Source organism: Gymnoscopelus microlampas (genome assembly GCF_963454915.1).
Source record: "Gymnoscopelus microlampas genome assembly, chromosome: 3".
Lineage (NCBI taxonomy): Eukaryota > Metazoa > Chordata > Actinopteri > Myctophiformes > Myctophidae > Gymnoscopelus > Gymnoscopelus microlampas.
The window spans coordinates 10,525,963-10,546,364 of record NC_139940.1 but is presented as its reverse complement, the minus strand read 5'-3'; the positions used below and the strand labels follow the sequence as shown (position 1 = coordinate 10,546,364).

General features: G+C 46.7%; 1 protein-coding gene across 2 annotated transcripts in view; it reads left to right on the top strand.

Annotated features, from left to right (window-relative positions):
* Positions 1–2,701: 2,701 nt before the first annotated feature.
* Positions 2,702–20,402, top strand: part of myh14 (myosin, heavy chain 14, non-muscle) — a 73,266-nt gene continuing 55,565 nt past the window's right edge. Inside the window, exons 1-2 of one of the 2 annotated variants that reach the window (XM_084053395.1) lie at positions 2,702–2,937; positions 10,410–10,599. In XM_084053395.1, the coding sequence (XP_083909521.1) occupies positions 10,423–10,599 (177 nt within the window). In that variant the 5' untranslated portion in view covers positions 2,702–2,937; positions 10,410–10,422. The remainder of the gene's footprint in view (positions 2,938–10,409; positions 10,600–20,402) is intronic. The other variant, XM_084053396.1, reaches the window with a different exon arrangement.

Here is a 20,402-nt window from a genome sequence, read left to right as displayed (position 1 = left end):
ACTAATCCACTAACAAAGTCTTGGTTCTGCTCTAGTTCTGAAGTGTTACAGTGGTACAATATGTAGTTACTGCTGTTTGCCTGTGTGGGGCAGTATTGATAAGGTATTATCTCTTCTGATCAGTGATATGACATTCTATATGTTTGTGTCTTCCCTTTGACCTCTTGGATTCCCCCATGGCCACTGTGTTCTATTTATAGACCACATACCTGACTTTACTTCCATGAAATGTAACTTGAACTTAGAGCACCAACAATTTAACCACTGTGCTGGTCTTTATTTAAAATTTCAAAGCACAACCACAACAAAACAGCAAGTTGACTGTTTTGACTGTTCCCCTGGATTTTTAGCCTGCACTACATGCTGGGTATAGGGTCCTATATGGTGTTTTGAAATGTTGGAGCAAAGACAATGAAACGTGTAAGCTTTTACAAGTGAAGCTGTCACTTCCTTTCTTTGGTTATTTTCTACAGGCTACTGTAGCTAGCTACCCTTCTCTGTTGTAACACAATTAAATGTCATTTCACAGCTGCTTCTGTGACACGGAGTGCTTAGAAGGGAAATTGAACGGCAATGCACATCAAATAAATCACATGAGTTGAAGTTGGATTGGTTTGTTCTCTCTAATAATTATAATAATAAATAAATAAACAAATAAGCACATATATGTGTGTGTGTGTGTGTGTGTGTGTGTGTGTGTGTGTGTGTGTGTGTGTGTGTGTGTGTGTGTGTGTGTGTGTGTGTGTGTGTGTGTGTGTGTGTGTGTGTGTGTGTGTGTGTGTGTGTGTGTGTGTGTGTGTGTGTGTGTGTGTGTGTGTGTGTGTGTGTGTGTGATAAACCTGATGCTACCAAATGGGTCATTTGGCTGCAGCAATGAATGAGAAGGCAAATAATACGTTCTGTGAACAGACAAATACACATAGGCTAACCAAGACATAATGAACAAAATTAAAAAGAAATGGCCATTTATTTGGGTGTCACTGAAAGTAATTTATCTCTGTCAAACACCAGCTGTCTGCATTCAATAAGCTCTTATCCCCCCCTCCCCACCCCCTCACATCCTCATTCATTGCTCCCAATATTTATTATCAGATTGACTCTGCTAGCTGTTTCATTGTTGCTGAATCAGTGATTAATGATTTAGGGTTTTTTCATTCAGCCATGTGGCAGAACAGAACTGATTATTTTAGCCTGACTCCAGCCCAGCCAGGTTCTTTTAACTAACTAAATAAACCCTATATTGGCTACTATGTTGTAGGCCTAAAATAAATAGGCTTGTGAAAATAGCCAGACCGATCTACAGGCTCACAACAAGCTGCATCATGAGGCTTTGTGATCTTGTAGAGCTGCTATTTTGTGTTTTTGAAAAAGTTCAAATTCTTTGAGAATTTGTATTTTATTTATTTTTGCACATTTTGTATTAATTTTATTTTATAAAAAAAAATCGCCTATACAATCATGCCGCCTATAATGACGGCAGGTTGGTTGAAAGTGGTTCATGAGATGGTTAGGCTAGTGAATTCATTTGGCCATCTATCTGGGGCGGCTACCAGCTGGATGATTTAATCTCGGTTGATGCCCAGGTGGTCTAGAGTCAGATAACTCCAGACAACCCGGCAGTTCAGTCAACGGGGGGGATTTAAACCGGACTGACCGCAGACCAGTCAGGTTTAAATGTCTACTTACACTCATTATTACCCGCGACAGACATCAACAAAGAGCGCGCAAAATCCCCCCCTTCTCGAGAGCGAGCACCTGCTACGCCGCCCCGATTGGTAGGTCAAAATGTCAGTCAACATCTACGCCCCGCCTTTATGGGCTTCTCCGATTGGTCATCACCGGGGATTTTCGGTCCGTCTCTAACCTCATTGGTCCTGGCGGCACTTGTGCGCCAACGAGAAGGCGGTGCGTTTTAATGTCTCATTCATGGGGCGGGGCCGTGGGTTTGTAGGTTCTGATTGGAGCTCTTCGTCTCCAAGGCGTGACCGAGAGCGACATTCTCACACTGGATTGGCGCAGATGCCGGAAGCGCTTTTGGGTGCTTGCTCGCTTGTGGCAGCGTTGCCACGCCCGCTTATTGTAAGCGACTTAGGGCTTGTTCTTCTATAAAGTCGCTTGTAAATATTGCTAGTTGTGGGTTGCGAAGTGTTTCTGAAGTGTAGTTGCTTATTTGGGCTTGTTTCCTGATGTTGTTTAAACCAGTGGTTCTGAAACATTTTCATGTAAAGGACCCCCAAATTAATATGTATTTGTGCCAAGGACCCGGTCCCCCCATTCAAGATTTGTGTTGTTAAAATGTTTTTAAAATATTCCACATTTTCTCCAAGACTTTTTTGAAAATAGCAGATCTACAAGCTCACAATTGCATCGTGACGCGTTGTGAGCTTGTAGATCGGCTATATTCAGTTAGCAAGGCAAGGCTGCAAGGGATGTAGCCTAGTTGCTTCTTTTGGGCTTGTTTTCATAGACCAGGCTGCCTATTTCTCTCTCAAAATCTGGCAACGCTGGCTTGCGCCGAAAGACAGATATACTCCTACGCGTGACGGTGTCGCGCGCCAAATATCGCAGACCCACAAGCCCTCGACGAGTCGCGCCGCGACCCATTGAGAGCTTGCAGATCTGCTGTGTTCGACGCTCGACACACCGTCGCACGACGAGGCACAAACTCAGCAGAAGCCCCCGTTCGCCCTGCCCTCTCTCTCTCTGTTTTCTATTCCCACTGAAACAACGAGTGTGTGCGGCAGGCAGGCAGGCAGCGGCTTCCACACAGACGCGCTGCTGCTGCGATGATAAAAGCCGCATTTGCGGCACACAGTCTACACACCTATCAGTCAGTCAGGGGAGAAACACACCCAGGATATACCAACAACCCCCCCGGTCCCCTTCTCTTCTCCCGTTCGCCATACACAACACATTTCGGAGGAGAAGCTTGTGAAGGTGAGAGATTTAAAAACCTAGTCATACTTTAATCCAGTCCGGTGTGTGTGTGTGTGTGTAATATCCCTGAACTGCGTCGTATCATATTTCAAGTGCGGCTCGACGGACCAACCTCGCTGGATTGAGTCTAAATGCGGGGGGGGGGGCATTACGCCTAGAAATGACACAAGGGGGTGGGGGGCAGGGGGTACATGGCGGGGGGTTAGGGGGGTACATCATGGGGGCAATGCATAACGGTACTGGGGTCTGATCTCCATGTTCCTGGAATAGAGGCTTTGGAACACTGCAGACTGACATTGTCTGGCTAATGGCCACATTGGGGATTCTCCCCGTTTTACTAGTTGTAATGTAAATTGTAACCTTTATGTGGGGTGATAAGAATAATGATGATAATGTGAATAGCAACAATAGTAATAGTAATAATATAGTTATTACCCTGGTTCGGGCTTTCCATTCGTTTTTTATGTATTAGGCTCAGTTATGTGCTCCCCATCATTAGGCCGGTGTTAATGTGACCATTTACTGCTTGATTTTTTGAGGTGTGGTTGCATTTGACAGGATTTTGTGCTGCTATATATTATATATATATATATATAGGCCTATCTGTGACCCAATAATGCAGGTGTTTTATATATATAGGGACCACGACGCCTCAATCACCACCACAGCAGACTATATACCGCACTGTGATTACTGACCTCAGCCCACGCCTCTGATACAGTTTAATGCAGCAGTTCTTCCCAATAACATCACCATAATGAATGACTGTCACCAGCACTGTTGTGCTGGCTGTCTGGCTGCGATTTCCCTTTAAAAAATGACAGGTTGAAGAGAGAAGGCGGCTGGGGCTAACCCCCACCCCTAACAGACACACACACACACACACACACACACACACACACACACACACACACACACACACACACACACACACACACACTACACACACACTACACACACTACACACACTGCACACGAGTCACACGACCCCCTGCAGTGAATGACCTCGGTAGGGTAGAGACTCTGGGGGTATTGTCTTTGGGAGTCGTGTTGCTATGGAAGATAGCTGTGCAAAAAAGCCGGTGTTGGCACCTCCACTCTGCTACTGGAGGGGGCTGGTGGTCAAGTCAGCCAGTAATGCACCAAACTGAAAGATCTATATGATATGTGGGATCTATACAGTATATTGTAGTGACACCATTAACCGTGGTGTCATTATTTTGAGTACATTTTGGAAAATGTTCAGAAAATCTGTTTCAGTTTTATAATTACAAAATAATCAAAATATCTAGTTGTCTTCACTATTTGTCGTACAACGAAGGCTTAAGACGTTGTTTATACAGTCATCATGTCTAGGCCTATACGTTTTAGCAGGGTATATACAACCCTGCTTGTTTTATATATAGACCTACCAAGGGAAAATGTCATAGATTATTAAATATGTTTGGGGATCATAGATTATTCAATATGTTTGTCAAATCTAGTCCTGCAGGGCATGTAAACTACTGATGGCTTTATTCTAGATGTCTGGGATGACCTGGGATACCCTGGTAAATTCCTGGGACAATAGAAAATGAGCAATATTGTAGGTCTCCAGAACCTGTGACAAGTGACAACAACTAGTGACTGTGACTAAGGACATTGTCTTCTCATTTCAATTCCCCCATCTCTATAGATAGACAGAGATTTTTACAGAAATCTGACTTATGAAATAGGGTTTTGTGACATGGAGGTCTACTGCATGCTCCTACGTGACACAGTACTGGTTATGTCATATAGCCAATATATACTATCAGGCAAAGTTTATACTGTACCAAATATGTTCTCACATTTTTTCCATTATGACTATCTGGGTGGTGGCTCTGCTCCCCACGCCCTCACTCACGTTGTAGTAACAACAGGTATGATAACAGCAGTTATTGGACTGACAGACAGACAGACAGACAGACGATGTGAAGCATTTTTAGGCTTTGGAGTGAACTTGGACTCACATAGGAAATGTCTCATCCTTAATTTTTGACTGTGTGTGAAACTCCCAGTGCTTAATAAACCAGTTAGATAGACAAAGACTCAGATGGAGAGAAAAATAGTCTTTAATTCACACACATGCACACACGCACGCACGCACAAAAAACACACACACACACACACCACACCACACCACACCACACCACAACACAACACAACACAACACAACACAACACAACACAACACAACACAACACAACACAACACAACACAACACAACACAACACAACACAACACAACACAACACAACACAACACAACACAACACAACACACACAAAATAAAAGAAACACAGACAGAGAGAGGCAGGGTAGATGACACATATTGTATGTATGGAGGTATGGAGGCAGCTAATTGTTTACTGACAGCAGGCTAGTCAGTATTAATGTGTGTTTGGGTATGACTCAAACCCTACAGTTCACCATACTGTATATTAATCTTTCACATAACTAATATAGACTGTACAGTGACATGTGTACATACAGTACATACATACATTCAGAGAACGAATGCATGTCTTGTGTCAGAAACTACTGTAAAGGGCTGTCCACTCCAAGAACTATAACTAAAGATATAGTTTTAAGAAATCGTTCTTACTCAAGTGGATGGCAGAGTACACGCCATGCACAACTATAACGATAATTATAATTATGGTTGCAGTGCTTTGTGTGGACAGCTCATATGTCTAACTATTTTATTTTATCTTTGTAATATTGTTCACTTGTTCCTGTGTTTCATTCTTACTGCTGTTGCCGCTATGACGCCTGGAATTCCTCACAGGGATCCATAAAGGGTTATCTTATCTTTTCTTAACCCATTAAGACCAGAGATACGATTCTACAAATGTCTTCTAAATCTCTAAACAGTTTTATGTTGCTATATCAGTGGTGCTCAAACGTTTTCATGTCAAGGACCCCCAAAATGATAGCCTATGTATTTGGCCGCGAACCCCATATCAAAATATTTTGTTCCAGGGACCCCCAGAAGCAAAGATTTTAGTTAAAAATGTTCACTTGAAAAAATATATATTCAAAGATTTGCAAAAAAAGTCCAAATACATATGAATTCGGGGGTCCTTGACATGAAAAGGTTTGAGAACCACTGATCTAGTAATCCCCTATCTTCAGTCACTGACTGGAGAAATATTACATCTGTGCAGTCAGTGTCTTGCTCAAGTGTCTTGTCCTAGAGCAGTGGTTCTCAACTTAAACCACTGCCCTAGAGCAAGGCACTTATGCCTAGTTGCCACTGCAGTGCAGAGCTGCCCCATTGGCCAATAGTAGACGACTGGGATTGTACTGGGAAGCTCCCAGTGGCCAACAGTAGAAGATTCTGGTTGTATTGGTCAGCTCCCAGTGGTCAATAGGAGACTCTGGTTGTACTGGTCAGCTCCCAGTGGTCAATAGGAGACTCTGGTTTTACTGGTTAGCTCCCAGTGGTCAATAGGAGACTCTGGTTGTACTGGTCAGCTCCCAGTGGTCAATAGGAGATTCTGGTTGTACTGGTCAGCTCCCAGTAGTCAATAGGAGACTCTGGTTTTACTGGTTAGCTCCCAGTAGTCAATAGGAGACTCTGGTTGTATTGGTCAGCTCCCAGTGGTCAATAGGAGATTCTGGTTGTACTGGTCAGCTCCCAGTGGCCAATAGGAGATTCTGGTTGTACTGGTCAGCTCCCAGTAGTCAATAGGAGACTCTTGTTGTACTGGTCAGTTCCCAGTGGTCAACAGAAGGAGACTCTGGTTGTACTGGTCAGCTCCCAGTGGTCAATAGGAGATTCTGGTTGTACTGGTCAGCTCCCAGTGGTCAATAGGAGATTCTGGTTGTACTGGTCAGCTCCCAGTGGTCAATAGGAGATTCTGGTTGTACTGGTCAGCTCCCAGTGGTCAATATGAGACTCTGGTTGTACTGGTCAGCTCCCAGTGGTCAATATGAGACTCTGGTTGTACTGGTCAGTTCCCAGTGGTCAACAGAAGGAGACTCTGGTTGTACTTGGCAGCTCCCAGTGGTCAATAAAATGACTGGGGTTGTACTGGGAAGTTCCCAGTGACCAACAGTATAAGACTGTGGTTGTACTGGACAGCTCCCAGTGACCAACAGTGGAAGACTGTAGAGTTTCCGTAGGAGACGAGAAGCGGGGGTAAGGAGCGCTCCACTGGTACCGAAAGTAGGGGGGGGGGGGGAGGATTTACGATTCTGTCCCTATCGGAACATAACTCGGATGGCACTGAGTCTGGCTGAAGCAGACTTTGCAACGTTCGCCACGGCGACTCGCTCGCTTTAGCTCGTTCGGCGGTGCCTCTCGTGGCTCAAGTCTGCTTCAGACGGCACACCTCCGTCGAAAACAAGCGCTCCCTTGCGTCTTGCCTCCTATGGAAACAATAATAACGTACTGGACAGTTCCCAGTGGTCAACAGTGTAAGACTGTGGTTGTAATAGTCCATATTCACACGGCGGCCATTTTGGAATTTAACATTGCGTTGCTGTGGCAGCTGGGGTGGCAACTGGGGTGGCATTTCATTGACTTAATGGCAATATGGCCGTCGTGTGAATATAGTCTATAGGCAGCTCCCAGGTGTGAATTGGTGTTCCTGCGCGTCTGTGAAGCATGGCAGTGCTGTTAGACCGTCCATGCTCAGTCAGCTTTCCCTGGATGAATGGATATAAAACAAAATCAGGCAGTATTTCTGAGGCGTCGGCACAAAATGTCATTTCCCCCCGGTTGTAGAGCTCCACCACTCAGGGTTAATTAACACAGCCTTTCTTAAGCTATGGGCATGGACTCCAAATGGGTTGGCCCTCCAACTGACTAAAATGTATAACAATCTTTTAAAACGTATTTTTCCGAATAAAAATGGTCAAAGAGCTTTGCTGTCTCTGGTCAGCTCAGCTGTGGGTGTTGCACATATAGAGGAATTACAGTATGTACTGTATGCACACACTTCTTTAAGCCACGATAAAGGGCAGATTTCACTGGTGTGTGAATGATAATGTAGTGTGTGCTAACGCTAACGGTTTAGTGGGTCATTATCTAATGAGCTATACCAGAGTTAATTGTGTGTGCAGTGTGTGTACTGTACACCAGTGTGTGTCACTCCTACTGTACTGAATAGTGGGCCATCCTGGAAAGAAAAGCCAGTATTCCACCTAAAGGAATCATATTTATGTTGTTCTGTCTAACATTTATGTTGTTATTGTCAGTGCAGAGTTCATTATACTAATGATAAATAATGACCTTTGTTTGTTTGCTATGACGCAGCAGTGCTTACAGCATTACAATCTAAAACAACACAAAAGTTAAAAAGTAAACACGTCTCACATGCTCAGCGCTGTTAACAACATTAGTTTAAAATGTTTAGGCTTTACAGTAAGTGATGTTTCACAGCAGGCTGCACAATCTGGTGCTATGTATAATATTAACCTTATATATCCCACACGTTTTTAGTTTTTTAATAAAGTTGAAAAAAAAATAATCAGAAAATAAAGCTTACATTGAAAATAAATAATCAATATGTAATTATAACACGCAAAGACAACAAAAATAATGTTGTTTTAATGTTTTCTAAAATGTTGAGGTTAACAAATAACTACAAAATCTGGTTAATACCACGTTAGCCATAGTCTTGCAGTCTTACACGTTCAAGGGCTTTCCTCCCTCATGTCTATGGCGGTACAGCCTTGGTGTGCTGTCAGACTCAATGGAGACTCAAGTTTCCAGTTCTGACTAGAGAGAGTGGGTTTCAGAACGCAGCAGCAGTGGTACAGTAGTAGTAGTAGTAGTAGTAACTAATGACATTCACTTCCACTGTAGTGCACACACTGTCACCTCAACTCTCAAGTGGACACAGTTGCTCCTTGAGGCCACTCAACGTTTTCTCTAGCTAGCTGGATGAAGGGGAAACGTTTTGGAAGGTTCTCATGAGGGCCCCCCTGGGTTAACACGGGCCCCTCATTGACTTTCTGTGTATTGATCTATTGATTGAATACTTTATTAGCGAGATCGTTAACAGCACAAGTGGTACAGTCAAAAGTTATGCTAAAAGGATCAGACAAAACCCCCCAGGGCTTGTGTTTGAGTGTTTCCATTAACTAATAGACCACATCTATTGTATGCTATAGATGTTATTATTCAATAGGTGCGGTGTGATATGAACCCCCAGCAATAGCTCTATTGCTGCACCGCATTGTGCGGTATAGTGAAGGTAATCATATTAGTTTACTGAACACACCAAGGTGTGATTTATACTATGCCGCGCACCAGAAAAGAATCCCGATCTACAAGCTCCAACTCCCATCATGTATTACAGGAGCTTGAAGATCTGCTATTTTTGTTGCATATAAATGACAAATTAAGCATAAAAGTGAAACAGGGTGAATTAACTCTGAGAAATTAGCATGCATGCTTGGCCACCTCTCTGTGGATAATGTTGGCTGAAAAACAGAGAGGGAGAGAGGAATAGAGAGAGAGAGAGAGATTCATACAAGAGGAAATTGGTATGATCTAAGGTTGTGACAGCAAGAAAGAGGATCATTGGAGGACAAGATGAAGATGATCTCTCGTCTCCTCGTCCAATTTCACCATTCAATCACTGCTGTCCCCTATATCCACACCCTTCACTACCATTCCCCTATTCCCCACTCTCTCTCTCTCTCTCTCTCTCTCTCTCTCTCTCTCTCTGTCTCTCTCTCTCTCTCTCTCTCTCTCTCTCTCTCTCTCTCTCTCTCTCTCTCTCTCTCTCTCTCTCTCTCTCTCTCTCTCTCTCTCTCTCTCTCACCCCCCCACAAACCCCCTGACTGTCATGTCAGTTTGTTGAGACGGTTGATGTATCTCTCCCTCCGTCCATCTCTCTGTTTTCTCCTTCCAACCCAGTCGTTTCCTCGATTTGCCCTGTCTCTCAATTAGGCCATCGCTGGCGCAATGTCTGCTGGATGTAGGCCCTCCATGCCTCTTAACTATGCTCTCCTTTCGCGTGTGTGTGTGTGTGTGTGTGTGTGTGTGTGTGTGTGTGTGTGTGTGTGTGTGTGTGTGTGTGTGTGTGTGTGTGTGTGTGTGTGTGTGTGTGTGTGTGTGTGTGTGTGTGTGTGTGTGTGTGTGTGTGTGTGTGTGTGTGTGTGTGCGTGCGTGCGTGCGTGCGTGCGTGCGCGCGTGGGGGTGTGTGCACGTGTTCATGTGCGTGTGTGCGGAGTGTGGACTGGATATGACGTTAATGTCTTATGTCTGCGCATGACGCATGTGTATGTGTGTGTGTGTGTGTGTGTGTGTGTGTGTGTGCATGTGTCAAGTTGAGATCACATCAGTGTCACCGTCCGACAGACCTTTACACTATTCCCAGCACTGCGGTTTGTACCCACCCACCCACTCTGTAGAGACTCTGGAACAACAACTACTGTAGCTACTGTAATCTCTGTCTCACTGTTCGCTTTCCCCCCCTCTCTCTGTTTCAACACAGTGCCAGCAGTACCATGTCCAGGTCAACAGGGGGCGGTGTCAACGATGTCACCCGCTTCCTGGCCACCGGGACGCCGAGTTCTCCCTCTGCGGTTAACAACTCCTCCGGCATGGTGTTCTCCGCGGCCAGTCAGGCGGACTGGGCCGCCAAGAGGCTCGTGTGGGTCCCGTCGGAGAAGCATGGCTTTGAGGTGAGTTTCGTCTGCAACACAGGAGGTTAAACAAATATATTTAGACATAATGTTATGTGTATGTCACTTTTTTGTTTATATTGTGCCAAATCACAACATGTTGTCTCGTGAGACAGTCAAGACCATACTCTTACAGAGACCCAACAATTCTCCCGTGAGAAAGTGCTTTGCAACAACTAGAAACTTCCCTTTAATGGGAGGAAACCTTGAGCAGAACCTGGCTCTATAGGTGGGTGGCCATCTGCCTTGACCGTGTTGGCTTGAGAGGGTGGGGAAACACACAGCAACACAACAACTATAATAATAGTCCACAGCAGCCATTATCCATATCCTCGATCCGCTGCCTGGGGATCCGTAATAACGATCCACGGAAGCCTCTGAGACTAGAAAGTACAAAAACTCTGGTGAAGAAGTCATGGTAGTAACATGCATTGATGGGGCGTGAATGTGTACAGATGGAGAGCAGAGGAGAGGAGAGGAGAGGAGAGGATCTCAGTGAGCCATGGGAAGTCTCCCGGCAGCATAACTAAGGGCCAGTCCCAGGAAAGCCTGAACCAGCCCGAATTATGAGCTTTATCAAATAGGAAAGTTTTAAGTCTACTCTTCTAAAGAGGGTGTCTGCGTCCCGGACCCAAAACTGGGGCTTAAAGTGTCCCTTTAAGTTCAACACTGGCCCTCTGGGATCAATGGTGCTGCTACAAGGAGCTGCACTGATGTGGTCTCCTGGGTATGACTAGTCCCTATTTAGACCGGCTAGGACAATATGACAATATGACAATATTATGATTAACTACCTGTTAGGATAGAAAACCAGCAGTAGGCCTACCGGCATGTCTCTGGGGACCAGGAGCGGTAACCAGGCTAACTGGTCTGACCAGTGCTGCTATCCAATCATTATGCAGCAAAAAAGACCAACAGTAAGCAGGTTCTCATTCCATCCAAACAGCTATACATCAATTAACTAATCTAATTAACACACCTTTAGCTTGAAAATGAGAACTAATGTGTGAAGTCAGTTGGTGTAGTGTTTGGAATGAAAGCCTACACAATCCTTGTCCTTCAGGGCACATAATCAGACTCTTAAATCTGCAAGCTATAACTTGTGTTAGTGAATAATACATTAGTTTGGCCAATCTGCATGGTAGAGTATGTTAATATACAGAAACCAACGTTGCGACAGTATAGTCTTCCTCAAGGTTCTTGTATTTTAATAAATCTTGTCTGCATCGCGGCTATACGAGCTGTGTGGCCTCCTCTTGTTTTATCTGTTTACTGTACTGTATTTCTACTGTAGTCAGCACCTCCTCAATACTTGTGTGCTCTCCTTCTCCCGTGTTTGCCAGACTAGTATGTTAATATGATATAACACAACTGCGGTGGTGGTTGTTGGTCTGCTTGCTCCTCCTTGCTCTTCTCTTGAGAAATGTATATCCTGTGGTCTGGTAGGACCACTGCTGGTTGACCAGTCATATGAAGGTCAAAGAGAAATATATCCTCTACCCAAACAGGCTTTCTGTTATAGCTCAACATTATACATTTCAATTGCAGCTTTAATGAGACCTTGAACTCCAAACCTGCTCATTTTCTGAGCATCAGTAAATAGTTGACATCATGGACATGGCTGTGTCCAGCCCCAGCGGCCACAACTTATTTGATTAGAAGAAGAATTGGGGACCATGGGTGAACTCCCATCTTATCATTCACATTCCTGTTTGACTATTTATCGGCAGGTGAATGATTAGCTCAAAGTGTGCAACTTTTACTATAGGCGAGTCACACAGGTAGAGCAAGGCAGGGCAGCTGTGTGCGTGTGTGTCCACCTCCAAAATGCTAGCATACTAGAGGTTTTCAAAGTTGGGACAAATTGGTAAGGAGAGGAAAATGGGGGGGGGGGAGGGGGAATATTATTATAAAAATGAAAATATATAAATTCTATTCACAAGATGAATGTGCCAGTTTAACCACGCTCAACCTGGCTTCCTTATTCTGGGCATGTCATTATTGTCAACCAACCTGTTTCAAACATTTCCAACATTTAAAGAAATAGTGAAAATAGCCACAATGCGTCTCACCGGAACACGTAGTGAGTTTATATTTTCTTTCTTTTCCTTTCTTTGCCATTTTGGAATAATGGGACAGAGGCTATGGCAGTGGTTCTTAAAGTGGGGTCCGTCCGGGGACCCCCAGGGGTCCAGCTAAATGATTGGTAACTCTGAGAGTACGGTCCATTTGGTTCCACTTGTACACTCTCAGAGTTATGGAGGGTCTTGGCACTATTGCATTGTAAACTGGGGGTCCTTGAAAAAAAATTAGTTTGAGAATCACTGGGCTATGGCTAGTTGGGGGTCCTTGGCATGGAACGGTTTGCGTTAGGAGATCTTTTCAAGCTTTTATGTGCACAGTGCTGCTCCTATTCACTGTCCCTGGCTGTGCTGTAATGGTGTCCTCCATTTAGAAGCCGGGTAATGAGCGCTAATATGTTTAGGCCACAATGACACACAAGTCACAAGACCCCTCAGCCCCATGCTCCTTTGATCCCCTGCAGCTCCACCATATTACAAGTATTGGCTTGGATGTTTCATGAACCACATACTGGGCCAAAGCATCCGAGTGTAATGAGAAACCTGTGTGTGTGTGTGTGTGTGTGTGTGTATGTGTGTGTGTGTGTGTGTGTGTGTGTGTGTGTGCGCGCTTATGATCTCGCTAATATAAAGGATGTGTTACTGTGTGTTTAGCTCCCAAACTGAAATCCCTCCATTGAGGGTTAAGCCAAATATATATTTTGTCGCACAACAGTGTTGCTCGTCAGAAATAACAGATTTTCAAGCTGGTTTTCAAGGTTTTTGGCGAGCGACACTGTTGTGTGACAAAAAGTGAATTAGGCTTCATTCAATTAGCAGTGTACAATTTACAATTTAGGCATTTTGTAAACGCTCTCTTATCCAGAGTGACTTACAAGTGCAAGGTTGGAATAGCATAGCAGAGTAGAGTAATCATGAGGTCTAGCCAATAAACAAGCTAAATAATCACATGAATAGAGTCTCAGTGCGAAGAAGAGAAGAGTGCCTCAAAGAAACTAGGATACCAGGTAAACAATGAACCAAGCATCTCTCTAAATAACATGCTATCTACGAACAATCTATGAGTGTGTGAAGAGCTAGACTTAACTACTTTCAACCGGGCGTCCCTTGTTTTAGTTGATCTACAAGCTCACAGAGCATGGCACTGCGATGCGTTGTGAGCTTGTAGATCGGCTATTTTCTGGGGGTAAAAGTGGTTAGCACTCTTATTACCTCAAACCCTGCCATCGGCTGACTAGAGCAGTGATTCTTAAAGTGTGGTCCGGGACCCCCAGGGGTCCTTGAGGGGGTTCCAGGGGGTCCCCAGCAAAATGTGTTAATATACAGGACAGGGAGGAAGTGGAGGGCAGCCGATGCCGTCCAGCAAGCAGAAACTCGACTGAAGCACAAGGCCATCCTTGGAACAGTGGCGCAAGGCCGAGCCGGACTTGGGAGCCTAACAGCGACCCGATACGACTCTGCCAGCGGGAGGGAGAGGCAGAGGTTGGTGCAGGAGGAGGTGCGAGCTTCAGTCGAGGAAGAGCGAACCAGCAGAGCAGTGGCCATGAGGCAGCAAGGCGCATGGATGAAGTGGGAGCAGGCGATGGAGCGGAGAATCACCTGGAAGGAGATCTGGGTGTGGAACCCCCAGAGGATCAAGTTTTTGATTCAGGGGGTCTATGATGTTCTCCCAAGCCCGTCCAACCTGTGCATATGGGGCAAAATAGAAACACCTGCATGCCCCCTGTGTTCCAAAATAGGGACACTGGAACACATCCTGAGCAGCTGCTCCAAGGCGCTGGGTGAGGGCCGGTATCGATGGAGGCATGACCAGGTCCTCAAAACCATCGCTGAAGCAATCAGCAAGGGGATCACAGGCAGCCGATACACCCAAGCCACAGCTAAGGCCATTCATTTTGTCAAGGAAGGACAAAGGCCGGAAAAAACACCAAAGAACTGCTCTGCTGGTTTGCTCTCCACGGCCCGAGACTGGGTGATGACAGTTGACCTGGAGAGGCAGCTGAAAATTCCACCACACATCACCCAGTCTAGATTGAGACCTGACATCATCTTGGTCTCAGAGGCCACAAAACAACTCTTCTTGCTGGAGCTGACGGTTCCCTGGGAGGAGAGGATGGAGGAGGCTCAAGAAAGAAAGAGGGAGAAGTACCAGGAGCTGGTGGAGGATTGTCGGAGGAACGGGTGGAGGACCAGGTGTATGCCAGTGGAGGTGGGCAGTAGGGGCTTTGCCAGTCATTCGCTGAGCAAGGCCTACGGCACATTGGGCATAACCGGTGCCAACCGAAGAAGTGCCATAGGCAACAACGTGGAGGCAGCAGAAAAAGCCTCCAGATGGCTCTGGTTGAAGAGGGGAGAGCCGTGGGGTAGTAGCAAGCCACTTGGACACAGGCCGGGGTCTGATCAGCCTCGGTTGGGTCGCCTGGAGGAGGGTGTCTGTTGAAAGACCCGAAACACCCAGTGAATCCAGGAAACAACACTGATGATGTGTCCAAGTTTAGCGCATCAGTAGATGTATTGTTAACTGAAATACTCTGGGAGCACCAGTGACAACCAGGAACAGACTGGTTGACGACCGCGAAGAGCGCTGTGACATCTGGAGAGACAGAGGACAGCCGGAGAGACGGCAACCCGGGGTGGGGAGGGTCGGCAGCCCAAACCACTTCTTCCGAGAGGAAGAACCCAAATCAAGCTACAGACACGACAAAGGAAAAATACCCCCAGGGGTGCCCGAGAGGGGGGGAGGATGAGCACCCCAACAGGACGGATTTAAGAACGACGACCCAGGACAACGGAAAAACGACGACGACAGTACAGTGCATCTGCGGTAAAACCTGCAAGAATCAGAAGGGTTTAAAAATCCATCAAGGCAGAATGAAATGTTTGACAGCGGCAGCGACGACACAACGCACAGAAGTCACTTCTGGTAAGACGCAGGAGGAGCCAGGCCCGGAGGCAACCCACAGTGCCCAGAGCCTCCTAGTGTCGCCAACACCCGCTGCCATCAGCTCACATGCCACCCTAAGCCCCCAAGAGACAGCATCATCTCCCAACAACCCACAGAGCCTCCAAAGCCAGCAAGCTCCAGCCATAACAACAGGCTGTGCGCCTTCTGTCCAACCAAGGATCAAGTGGCCCCAGTCCTCGAAGAGAACTGAATGGAATCAGTTCGATGCGGACGTAGACCAGATCCTGGAAGTGACAGCCAAGGGGGATGTGGACCGTCGGCTGAAAACGATGACCACCCTCATAGTAAACATCGCAGCTGAGCGATTTGGAACCGAGGCACCCAAGGCCACACCATCGGCCTATGCTCCAAACCACAGAGCAAGGACAATTCAGAGCCTCAGGAAAGAGCTAAGGCTGCTAAAGAAGCAGTATAAGACAGCAGGGGAAGTTGAGAGAGCTGGCCTAGCGGACCTGAGAGCCATCCTAAGGAAACAACTCTTGACCCTGCGGAGGACAGAGTTTCACAGGAGGAGGCGGAAAGAAAGAGCCAGGAAGAGAACAGCATTCCTGGCCAATCCCTTCAAGTTGACCAAGCAGCTTCTTGGTCAAAAGAGGACTGGCCGCCTTACCTGCTCCAAGGATGTCATTAACGACCATCTCAAGGCCACGTACAGTGACCCCATCAGGGAACAACCGCTAGGCCCATGCGATGCACTGACAATACCACCAGAGCCTACATCAGCCTTCAACCTGAAGGAGCCCTGCCTAAGTGAAGTGGAGGAAGTGGTGCGGAGAGCAAGATCAAGCTCAGCACCAGGCCCAAGCGGAGTGCCTTATAAGGTGTATAAAAACTGCCCAAAGTTACTAGATCGGCTTTGGAGGGCCCTGAAGGTGATCTGGAGGACAGGGAAGATCGCCCAGTCATGGAGGTATGCCGAGGGAGTGTACATCCCGAAAGACGAGAAGTCTGAGAACATCGACCAGTTTCGCGTCATCTCCTTGCTCAGTGTGGAGAGCAAAATCTTTTTCAGTATCCTAGCCAAGAGACTCTCCAACTTCCTGTTGAGCAATAATTACATCGACACGTCAGTGCAGAAGGGAGGAATACCAGGAGTTCCTGGTTGCCTGGAACACACAGGCGTGGTAACCCAGCTCATCAGGGAGGCGAGAGAAGGCAGAGGGGACCTAGCTGTATTATGGCTGGATCTCACCAACGCCTATGGCTCGATACCCCACAAGCTGGTGGAGGTCGCACTGGAGAAACACCATGTACCCCAGAAGGTGAAAGACCTCATCCTGGACTATTACAACAAGTTCAGCTTGAGAGTCTCCTCTGGCCAGATGACATCGGACTGGCACCAGCTGGAAGTGGGCATAATCACTGGTTGTACCATCTCAGTGATTCTCTTCGCACTAGCAATGAACATGCTGGTCAAGGCAGCTGAACCAGAATGCAGAGGTCCACTCAGCAAGTCTGGAGTAAGGCAACCTCCCATCAGAGCCTTCATGGACGACCTCACAGTAACAACAACAGCTGTACCAGGAGCCAGGTGGATCCTCCAGGGGTTGGAGAGCATCATGGCGTGGGCACGCATGAGCTTCAAACCTGCAAAGTCCAGGTCCTTGGTTCTAAAGAAGGGGAAGGTCACAGACAAATTCCGCTTCAGGTTGGGAGAACACCAGATCCCATCTGTCACTGAGAAGCCGGTGAAGAGCCTTGGAAAGGTCTTCAACTGTAGTCTGAATGACAGAGAGTCCATCAAGGCAACCAGTGCTGACCTGGAGGGCTGGTTGAGAACAGTGGACAAGTCTGGGCTCCCTGGAAGATTCAAGGCCTGGATCTACCAGCATGGAATCCTCCCAAGAATCCTCTGGCCTCTGCTCATCTATGAGGTCCCGATGACTGTGGTGGAAGGCTTTGAGCAAAGGGTGAGCAGCTATCTACGCAGATGGCTGGGATTACCACGCAGCCTAAGCAACATCGGGCTGTACGGGAACACCAATAAGCTCAGACTCCCTTTCAGCTCAGTCAAGGAGGAGTTCATCGTGGCACGGGCACGGGAACATCTGCAGTACTCTGGATCCAGAGATGCCAAAGTGTCCGGGGCAGGGATTGTTGTGAGGACAGGGAGGAAGTGGAGGGCAGCCGATGCCGTCCAGCAAGCAGAAACTCGACTGAAGCACAAGGCCATCCTTGGAACAGTGGCGCAAGGCCGAGCCGGACTTGGGAGCCTAACAGCGACCCGATACGACTCTGCCAGCGGGAGGGAGAGGCAGAGGTTGGTGCAGGAGGAGGTGCGAGCTTCAGTCGAGGAAGAGCGAACCAGCAGAGCAGTGGCCATGAGGCAGCAAGGCGCATGGATGAAGTGGGAGCAGGCGATGGAGCGGAGAATCACCTGGAAGGAGATCTGGGTGTGGAACCCCCAGAGGATCAAGTTTTTGATTCAGGGGGTCTATGATGTTCTCCCAAGCCCGTCCAGGGGGTCTATGATGTTCTCCCAAGCCCGTCCAACCTGTGCATATGGGGCAAAATAGAAACACCTGCATGCCCCCTGTGTTCCAAAATAGGGACACTGGAACACATCCTGAGCAGCTGCTCCAAGGCGCTGGGTGAGGGCCGGTATCGATGGAGGCATGACCAGGTCCTCAAAACCATCGCTGAAGCAATCAGCAAGGGGATCACAGGCAGCCGATACACCCAAGCCACAGCTAAGGCCATTCATTTTGTCAAGGAAGGACAAAGGCCGGAAAAAACACCAAAGAACTGCTCTGCTGGTTTGCTCTCCACGGCCCGAGACTGGGTGATGACAGTTGACCTGGAGAGGCAGCTGAAAATTCCACCACACATCACCCAGTCTAGATTGAGACCTGACATCATCTTGGTCTCAGAGGCCACAAAACAACTCTTCTTGCTGGAGCTGACGGTTCCCTGGGAGGAGAGGATGGAGGAGGCTCAAGAAAGAAAGAGGGAGAAGTACCAGGAGCTGGTGGAGGATTGTCGGAGGAACGGGTGGAGGACCAGGTGTATGCCAGTGGAGGTGGGCAGTAGGGGCTTTGCCAGTCATTCGCTGAGCAAGGCCTACGGCACATTGGGCATAACCGGTGCCAACCGAAGAAGAGCCATAGGCAACAACGTGGAGGCAGCAGAAAAAGCCTCCAGATGGCTCTGGTTGAAGAGGGGAGAGCCGTGGGGTAGTAGCAAGCCACTTGGACACAGGCCGGGGTCTGATCAGCCTCGGTTGGGTCGCCTGGAGGAGGGTGTCTGTTGAAAGACCCGAAACACCCAGTGAATCCAGGAAACAACACTGATGATGTGTCCAAGTTTAGCGCATCAGTAGATGTATTGTTAACTACAACAAAATCATTTTAACCAATTTAATACATCAACTATCTAGTGTTGTGAGCTATTTAAAAACACATTTTGAGAAAATGTGATTATCTTGAAAGGGCAAGACCACTTTGGTAGAGGTTTGGGCTGTGTAGTTACCTTGCCTTGATGTAGCTCCAAATCTGGACAAGAAATCAAAAATAATTGATCATTCAAATATGCTCCTCATTGACTTACACTGTACAGTGAAACAGCAGTGTAGTTGAGGTGTGTGTGTGTGTGTGTGTGTGTGTGTGTGTGTGTGTGTGTGTGTGTGTGTGTGTGTGTGTGTGTGTGTGTGTGTGTGTGTGTGTGTGTGTGTGTGTGTGTGTGTGTGTGTGTGTGTGTGTGTGTGTGTGTGTGTGTGTGTGTGTCTGTATCTACTGTATGTCTCCATTGGCTGGTGTAGTGAGTCCCATAACGTGACAGTTCTGTGTGTGCTATCTCTGTTCTTCCTCTCTGTGTGTGTGTGTGTGTGTGTGAGATAGGGAGCTCTATGAATAGAACAATGATCTCCTTCAACTAAATAATGTTAAGGAGGCCAGCATACAGACACTGACTCCATTTTATACCCATGGTCTGAGAATGACACTGTTCAACAAGCAGTGACACACACACACACACACACGCACACCATGCACGCACGCACGCACACACACACACACACACGCACAATTTTATTCCGTTTAATATTCCTGTTTGGGGCATGTAGTTGCCAAGTCCACGTGATTTTCTGACTCACACACACCCACATGCGTGCGCGTACACGCACACACGTACACATGCACACACACACACGCACACACGCACGCACACACACACAGTGTCCTGGAACTGTGAGGTCACAGTGTTTAAGGTCAGTATTCAGGGACCTGATCAGAGGTCAAAGGTCAGTACTTCCTGTTATCCAGGCACCAGGCTCGCTCCAGGACCTTTGACCTTCTCACTCTGTTGCTGTCTGTTAACACACTCTGTCACTGTCCGCTAGCAATCTACAATTTAGGCTAATTAGTGGACACTCGTATCCAGCACAACTTACAATTCAATGGTTTAGTTTAGTTTAGTTTATTTTGATCCACATCAACAATTTCACCAAACGTACCACACTATAATCCAACAGTTCATGCTGATTGATCAAAAAGGCATAGGCTGAAGCTCAAAGCTTATTTGTGCCTATCCTTCCTACATGTTTTTTTTTTTTTACTTATTTACATAATTTATAAAGTTCATATTTTCTGAACACTCAAATTCTTCGTAATTACAGTCAAGATGCTACATTGATCATTGTAATCAAACACTCAAAAATATACAATACACCCATGTCTTCGTTCTTATACACATATATATGCCTGAATGCGAGCATATACTGATATACGCCCATTCAAATCTCATACCGTCGTTATACACAT